General features: G+C 35.8%; 1 protein-coding gene across 5 annotated transcripts in view; it reads right to left on the bottom strand.

The window, feature by feature from the left end:
* Positions 1 to 22: 22 nt before the first annotated feature.
* The window catches only part of LOC113519400 (uncharacterized), a 29,476-nt gene continuing 20,805 nt past the window's right edge, over positions 23 to 8,693 (bottom strand). For 2 of the 5 annotated variants that reach the window (XM_052897193.1, XM_052897191.1), the window contains exons 9-17: positions 8,333 to 8,374; positions 7,626 to 7,695; positions 6,578 to 6,738; positions 5,340 to 6,083; positions 4,272 to 4,546; positions 3,355 to 3,566; positions 2,440 to 2,607; positions 1,484 to 1,605; positions 23 to 820 (exon numbers count right to left, since the gene is read on the bottom strand). In XM_052897193.1, coding sequence (XP_052753153.1) covers positions 483 to 820; positions 1,484 to 1,605; positions 2,440 to 2,607; positions 3,355 to 3,566; positions 4,272 to 4,546; positions 5,340 to 6,083; positions 6,578 to 6,738; positions 7,626 to 7,695; positions 8,333 to 8,374 — 2,132 coding nt within the window. In that variant the 3' untranslated portion in view covers positions 23 to 482. Of the gene's footprint in view, positions 821 to 1,483; positions 1,606 to 2,439; positions 2,608 to 3,354; positions 3,567 to 4,271; positions 4,547 to 5,339; positions 6,084 to 6,577; positions 6,742 to 7,625; positions 7,696 to 8,332; positions 8,375 to 8,693 lie in introns of all 5 variants that reach the window. The other 3 variants (XM_052897189.1, XM_052897192.1, XM_052897194.1) reach the window with 2 other exon arrangements.

Below are 8,693 nucleotides of genomic sequence, written 5' to 3'. Positions count from 1 at the left end.
GTTTCCATTAAAAGAATGAATATAATTCTTGCTTTAATTTAATGATCTTCATGATTAATGGCTCATTAAGGTACAAATGGAACAGCGAGTTATTGGCATCTCGTTTTAATATAGAAAATATAATCTGTCATAACAGGGATATGATTCTAATAAATATATAATATATAACGAATATACATATAATATGCGTTGTGAAACGAAAATAAAAATTAGATAAATTTACAAAGAAATATGATAAATCAAAACGGGGACAGCGAGCTGAGACTGTGCGTGAAAGAATAAAATCAAACTTTCTTTAAATAAAACAAATAGGTTAATTTATTTTACAAATTCCTTTGTTATCATATTTCTCTCGTTAAAATATGCTCTTCTTAATACAAAGATTTATCGATCACATCACCAACGGAAAGAAACAATAATATTACTGAATAGAAAATATAATATCCGCTGTCTGAGACGTATTAACTTTAGATTGCACTCGTTTACTTGGCGTCGATGCACTCGGCGGGGTGCTGAGGGGGCTTTGCGGGGGCGAAGCCCGGGGGCAGGGGGATGTTGTTGTACGCGACGCCACCCCACTGCAGCGGCAGCTTCTGGCTGCCGACACTGTGCCACTGGTGCTGCAGCAGCGGTACCGGCAGCTTGTTCACGCCGTTGGGCTGCACACCCAGCTGGTTGAATTTGGCGAATAGCTCCTGCTGTTGCGCGTTGAGGCTCTGCTGTGGCTGCTGAAGGTTCTTGCCGAAGTTCACTGATGTCGACATGATCGCTGGGTCCATTTGTGTCCAGTCTGAGAACATGGCGCTATTTGAATTGTAACCTGCAATCGATAGGTTTGTTTGACATCAACAATACTGACTTAAGGGTATTTTTTTAATAGACGAAAATTCCTATGGCAATCCCGATTGCCTAATCAGAATATTCTGGTAAGGTACAAGTGAATAATGATAGATGAGGATGCGAACTTAGATCATGAAGCAAGTCAGTTGGTCCATCGTGGCGAATTCACCAAAAATTAACCACGACTTCCAATGGGGATCAAATAGATACTTAAAAAAGAAAGCGACTTAAAAAGAATGATGGCGGTGGGCACGCCGAAATGTCGCCAACATTTTATCAAGTGATTATTCACCACAATGACAAAAACAGTCAACAAATAGCTCCAACTACTCAAATAGGAATTGTAGTTGTAAGAATTTATATATACAGGTGAAACAGAAGTCGTTAGCTATACGTAAAAATTAAGAATGCACCCTAAATATTATATCCATACATGTAATATTCAAAAACGACAAATAATTTTGAACCTCCCATACTAACTGACGAACTGGATGAGTACTGCTTTACTATCAGTGGCCCAAAATTACTCATGTTTCTTTGATTGTGTTCAGTTTGACTGCTAGAATATTCCCTTCGAAGGCATGCTAACGATTTCTATTTCAGCCTGTATAATGGTCTGCGATGTAGTGTGTCGGTGTGTCACCTTGATGTTGCTGGTGGCGCGGCGGCTGGCCGAAGCTGTTGACGGGCCCGAAGCCGGGCGGCGCCATTCTGGCGGCGGCCGCGCCTGGCCCGCCCGCACGCCGCACGCGATCCATACTGTCACTGCAAATACACAATAATTTCATACAACTTGATACATAACTGCAGATGGCTCAGGACCGTTTCTTATGGCAGTCTATGGGGGCAGCCTGTGTTCAGCAATAGACAGTTAATGGCTGAAATAATGATGATGATGATACATACTAGCTTTTGGCCGCGACTTTGTCCACGTGACCTGCATGTGTTCACTGACCAAAATAAAAAGTAGCCTATGTCATTCTCCATCCCGTATAGTACCTGTATACTAAATTTAATTGTAATCCTTTAAGCCATTGAAGCGCCAAGAGGTAAAAACAAACAAATCCACTTTCACGTTTATAAAATTAGTAAAGATAATGATCTTTCTTGAGTAATCACTGTCAGTCAATTGATAGAGTGACTATCTCAAAAATGTCGAAAAGAATTAGGCATTGTGCTTCCCTACTATATTATCGACTAAAACCGACATGATAAGGCTTAATTTTTTTTAGTATTTTGACACATACTTGTATAGATAAAACCATTCCATTTTACCTAAAACTCTAACACGCCAATTCAATAATGTGTATGAACCGGTTATTACAATATGATCATAGTCCATAGGTTTTCTCTACAGACTACAGTATGGGGTTTTTCAAAAAGGGTTAAGGTTTCTTCAGGGTCGACAACGCGCACGTGACACACCTAGTGTTGCAGGCGTACATAAGTTACAATAACTGTTTACCATCAAAAGGACTGTATGATTGATTGCCACCTTCATGGTATATAAAAAAAAGCTGTTTTCCATGGTTTTCAACACTAACAAGACTTAGTTTTTTTCTGCACAATACTTTCTACTGCAACTTTACATGCACTTACCCGCTAGAGACGGTATTCTGCATCATTTCGTTCTCCATGAGCTCCGCGAGGGCCTTCTGTGTCTCCTTGAAGGGGTCAAAATCAAGATCATCGTCCCCGTCGCCAGCGGCACGCGAGCCCGTTCCCATACTCACGCCCATGCCTTCCCCTACTCGCATGTTGTTCATTCTGAAAATGACCGTTTAATTGTTTTAAAATGCTGTTGTAATATGGTTATAGTTAGAAGCGCCGTTTTGTTTAAAAGTTTAAAATAAACAAATTTTAACCCTTAAATACCTGAAGTTACAAATTTGATACCGGGGTTTGCATTGTTTCATTGTTACATAAATTTAAATATTTTGATTACCGTAATGTCTAAAGTATCAAAAAAAAATTTTTTTTTAATAAATATATATAAAAATATCGTTTTGATTTTTTTTTACTACTTTTCCCCATTAGTAAACACAGTAAAGGGTACACTTTTATATATTTTATTTTAATTTGATTTAAAAAAATCAGGCTTTTAAGGGTTAAAAGATGACAGTGATAAGGGACGCTGCTGCCCATCCCTCGCCCTCCCTAAATCGGTTCTTACTACACCCACTGGAAAGGTAGGGGTTCCAGTAATATGTAGTATTATTTATTAATTGGTGAATTATTCTTGCAAAATAAATTTATTATTTAATTAATTCTTGATGGCGTATCAAGATAAAATATACACCACATTTTAAATTAGACCTTCAGGAATGCGACTCTGAAAACCGTATCCCTTTTGCTTCAGAAGTTTTTGCCTGATGCCTGAACCAACATACAGATACACTGATATTTTTTTTTTACATTCCATATTGCTGCCCACGTTGTCTAATTAAAATTTTATCCCGAGTTTGCCATTAATTTTCACCTACAAATACTACACATTCGACGTGCAAACGGTACCTCTGTTTGTGTTCCATCTCAAGCCGTTCAGCACTGAGCATATTGTGATAGAGGGGTTGCGGTTGTGACAATGGTGACGGCTGGTGCTGTTGGTGTGGCTGTGGCTCCACGTAACACTCCTCGGACCGTGACAGCAGTAACCGCCGCTGCTGCGCCTTGTGGAAATCGGTGAAGAACTTGTCCATGTTCTCTGCCAGGTATCTACCCTCGTTCTGTAATAATAACAATATTTATATTTCACAATCTTACATTATGGTTAAGGTTGCCATCTGTCCGGGTTTCCCAGGATGTATCCTAGTTTAGAGGGTATCCTGGAACGTCCGGGTGGGGCTAATACAGGTTTAGAAATTCAAAAACTTGGGTTACTAAGATAACTAAATAAAATGACTTAATTTAATTTTAATATATAAAATTAAATAAAAATGTGATTTATAACATTTTTAACTGTTTTTTATTACACTATGTTTAAAAAAAACTGTTGATATGTCCAGGTTTAGGCTCTTAAGTCTGGGTTTTCACGCGTTTTGTCCTGATTGCCAAATTGCAGATTGTAAATTGAGATGGCAACCCTGATTATGGTAATAATCTAAATATGGTTATAATATAGGGTTTATAACAGATACACTATTCTTAGTTATAATGATATAAATGTTAAAGTGAGATTGTTTGTAACCCCTTAACGTCTTAATAGTTTAACCAATTACTATGAAATTTGGTACACATTATGAGTTGGAGAAGAACATAGGCTATTTTTATCCTAGACTGATCATATCCGGTCACGTGAATGAAGTTGTCACAAGATTTGAATAGGTATATCGTAACTTAACAAATAGGATACTTTGTACTACTGATTCATGCAAGCAAAACTGCGGGTAACAGTTACTAGTGTTATATATATAAAAAAAAAATCAACTTACAGCTGTCTGTGGCCCATCAAATCCATTTACAAGACCTGACTGCAACTGTTGATTTTGCAACAACTGTTGATTGTGAAGCATGAACCCTCCCCCAATTGAGTTGGCTGCCAGCCCCATCGAGTTTGGAACGCCAGCGGCCATATTTCCTATATTAGCTAGGGAACTGGCCGACATTGTGGTCGATAGAGTATTGCCTAGTGAACTTGTGCCCAATGAATTGTCTACCCGCATACCGAACGGTGGAAGCATATTGGGATTTGGATGATAATTAGCACCTGAAAGTAAAAAAGTTTTGGTTTTATTAATCATTTAACAACACATTAAAATCTTACTATACTAAAATATTGTAAAGAGACAGATATACGCCTTATTAGGTCATGTGGTTCCCCCTGGAGATATAGATGAAGGACGATAGCCTAATATTATCATCCATAAAAAAATAAATAAAAAAAACTATACTAAAATAATTGTAAAGAGACAATATTTATGCATGGGACATATAGATAAGGAAATCTAATATTAGGGATCTTAATAAGATCAATAGATGCCAAAACTATTATTTTTCAGAAAATTTGTTTGTCTGTCTTAACATTTGTTTACAGGCATTACGTTAAAACTAAAGCACGAAATAAGATGACGATTTAACAGTTGTTTCTAAAAGTTTAACTTAAAATCTCGAGTATGTTTTATCTTGATAGATCATCTAGAATGGTCTATTTCATTAGTTTACCTACTTTTAAAATTCATGCGTACATAGGTAAAAAATACAGAATGCCTATTTTTATGTTTCTACTACTAAAAAGGTGTCAACTTACATTGCCTTTCTATGTAGCCTTTAGTAGTGTAAACTGTTAAGATTACCACCACAAGGCAAATATACAATGCAATGCAACTATATTAAATAATAAGTATAAAGGCGAGGTAAAAAACAGACCTCGTGGCAAAATGTCGTATATAAGTAAATGCTACTTTTTTTTTTATTTTGTAACTAGAGAGAACATTTTACAAAATATTTCTCAGTGCAGCCCTAGTTATGAAATTACAATAACGATACTCCAAAAGCCTTACCTAACATTTCACTAGAAGACTCGAGTCCTATACTAGAAGCGGGTAGATAGTGTTTGTGCTCTATCGCGCTGCGCTGTCTCGCCAACAGTTCGTTCTGTCTCATTAGCATTTCATTTCTATTCAGTTCTTCCCTTCTCATATCCTTGGGAAGTGTTATTTTTTGACTAATTTGATTAATCTGTCTATCATTACCTAGATAACTGACTGTATCCCTGTCTAATATACCGTAACCATTTAATATAGGGCTCTTCATATGCGGCGGTAAATTATTACTATCCACTAAGCCTGCAAACATTTCTTTGTGCCTCAACATCATGATCACATCATTGTTGCTATCGTTAAGAAGGTTATGGCTGTCGTCGTCTTCTAAGAGGCCGTGGTCACTATTGTCTAACAAGTCGTGATTCTCTAGCAGGCTGTGTCTATCTGATTCCAATTCGTTCAATTCATTTGATAAATAACTTGTGTGATTCTCGTTTTCGAACACTGATTGTTCTTGTGTGCTGTTCTCTGCGGGTTTTGGCTGTGGTTCCGTTTCTGTTTCGATTTCGTTTATACTATTATTGCTACTCTTTTGTTTTTTCTCGGATTTACTCTTTTTTGTTGGTCCATTTGTGCTGTTATCCTTATTGCTTCTGTTCGTTTTGTTCTCTGTGTGCTCCTTGTTGTTTTGTTTCGTTTGAGCCTGTTGTTGTGTGAGTGTGGGACTTGAGGATTCTGATGTGCCGTTTTCTTGTGACTTAACTGTAAAGAGAAGAATATATTTTACAAATTAGCAATCTCTAACACCACATGTAAATTATATTATTATTACAATAGTTACTCAATACAAGAAACAGGGTCAGTCAGAATCAAATGCCAAAAACTTCTGTCCTTACATACATTGCTTACTTCATTTATTTTTATAACTTGTCCTACGAAGAATCTTCACTCCTTTTCAGATACCAAACAGCCTACATACATAATAATATAGTTAATCTGAACTATATTAGTTTATACCTCTTTGACTGCACTTTAGCTGCGTCTTGCCACTTTAGCAATGTATTTCGGTTTTTGTAATTCATCATATCCATACCGCAGTCTAAAAAACTCCCTCCTACCAGTCGTCCAACTAGTATGTCTAGACAGTGTAATGTATCCCAAATGGTAATGTAATCGTTCGGAACTAAAATATTGGACCACTAGTTGTTCTTAATACAAAATATTTTTCTTTAATTCCTTTAGCGAAACATTCTTACCTGTAGACTGTTGTGGCTTAGGACTGGGCTGTTTTCTGGCTGGACTGTCTGATGGTGGCGAGGAACCGAGGCTAGGCCACGCTTCTTTTCCACTACCATTGCCAATTCCATTCGTTCCATTACCGCTACCTTTATCGCTGCCGCTTGCACTGCTACCACTGCTACTATAATAATAATTAATAAAATAATAACAAACTAATTATATAAACAGGTAATTAAATAAACAGGTTTACAACTATAACCTCTAATATGAAGCTTAAGGGGAAGAAGATTATTAATAATAGAGACTAATGACTGCATTGACTTCCACGCAGAAACTATCTTAGTTAATTCCTGAGTTCATTCTCATCTGTCATATGGTACTCCGCCATCGTATACCGATAGCGTAAGCGAGGTAACCACTCTATTTTCATCCCATTAAAAAAAAGGTGAAGCCAGAGGACCCACCATTGTTTTATACAATTCTGCCATGTTATATTAACTAAAATCATCAATCATTGGTGTGATGTTGACCACCACTAGTAGAGGTTCTACAACCTTCCTAATCATTAATTACACAAATGATCTAAACGGATGTTATGATTTGTAAAAAAATAAAATAATTTAATTAAATAATACAGTTTCATTGTAGATAGATGCACTCCCTATTAATACATTCAAAGTGTCATGTCATAAAGCTAGTTTAATCAGTAAATAATTTTGAATAGTACAAAAATAATATGTAGTTGGTATTTAGTCATAAATTATCGTTAAATATCCTGATCATCATCATTAACCCATAATACCCACTGTTAGCAATTATACGCAAATCTTTGCGCCATCTTTGTATGACCTCATCGACGTTAATGGTTTTTTTTTTCGAGAGTATATTTAATTATCACTAACAACTCACCCCGAACGTAGATTCGAGACAATTATATCGATTCCTTTGCAGTCAAATAGGAAGGAGACTTATTAAGCAGAAGAGTAGCAAATAATACAATGCTTAGTGCATTAAAGGAGCTAATCACATAGGTGAACGCGATCCTTGAGATCAAAACATACTCACTTAGATGAATTGACTATGTTTATATTAGATGATGTGACCACTAATGTCGGTGTAACGTTCGACTGATTACCTGCAATTTAAAAAAAAGTCTGCATTAGATTTTACCTCTATTGTTTATTGTTTTAGAGCTTACTAGCGACATTTCTTTTTTTTTTTTGTGTGTGTGTGTATAAGTTTTTTTTGTGTATTCACATTTATACCGATATCAGATTAAAAAGAAAATAACAAGGTACACAGGTGGATCCTTTGAAGGGATTTGTTACAATCAACCTTGAGAACCCAAAAAGAGAAAGTATCTATTATGAATTGTATATAAAGCGTAACATACAGTGAATAAATTATAATTTGTTTAATTGTACTAAAATATTTATCATTATCTACTACTGGCCAGCAGGCACTGTCCTAGCCAAATATCAATACTCAATTATTTTATCGTATAATTTTTTTATTAATCGTATTATTGGGATCAAAATTTCTTTGAAGGTTCCCACCTCCAAAGATATGTTATTAGTTGGGGAATGGGAATTCTTAGTGAAATGAGTGTCCCTTGCACCCATCGTGCCTAATTCTTGGTGCGATCACCTCAATAGGTCAACGAACCTGACTACGTCTTCATCTATCATCCTGTACTAATTTAAAGATTTGAAAAGGACAATTATGATCTGTTAAATTAAATTTAAATTCGTTATATAGTTTGAAATGCTCACCATCTTTTGAACTGCCTTTTTCTGCGCTCGTACTAGAGTTACCTGTGAAGGAGGTAGTTTAAATTATAATAAAGTAGTACAGAATCGACATGAGTAACAATGTTTGTATTTTGCAGATGCTGAAGCCACAACTATTGAAAATTAAGGAAATGTGATTAAACTACTACACCACTAAGATCTTATACTATTCAATAATCTTTTTAGATTACACTATATTCTTTGTTTTATAACCATTATTTACTTGTACCCACTCACTATATGCAGAAATTATAAATAAATAGATATTTATTTTGCAGACATTTACATATGCCAGGTATGGAATCTATAGGTCATTTAAATGTAATTAGGTTTTAACACACTA

Source organism: Galleria mellonella, unplaced genomic scaffold, assembly GCF_026898425.1.
Source record: "Galleria mellonella isolate WM207_F2 unplaced genomic scaffold, CSIRO_AGI_GalMel_v1 utg352, whole genome shotgun sequence".
Taxonomy (NCBI): Eukaryota; Metazoa; Arthropoda; class Insecta; order Lepidoptera; family Pyralidae; genus Galleria; species Galleria mellonella.
Note: the sequence above shows the minus strand (reverse complement) of the source record. Positions and strands in the feature narration are given on the sequence as shown.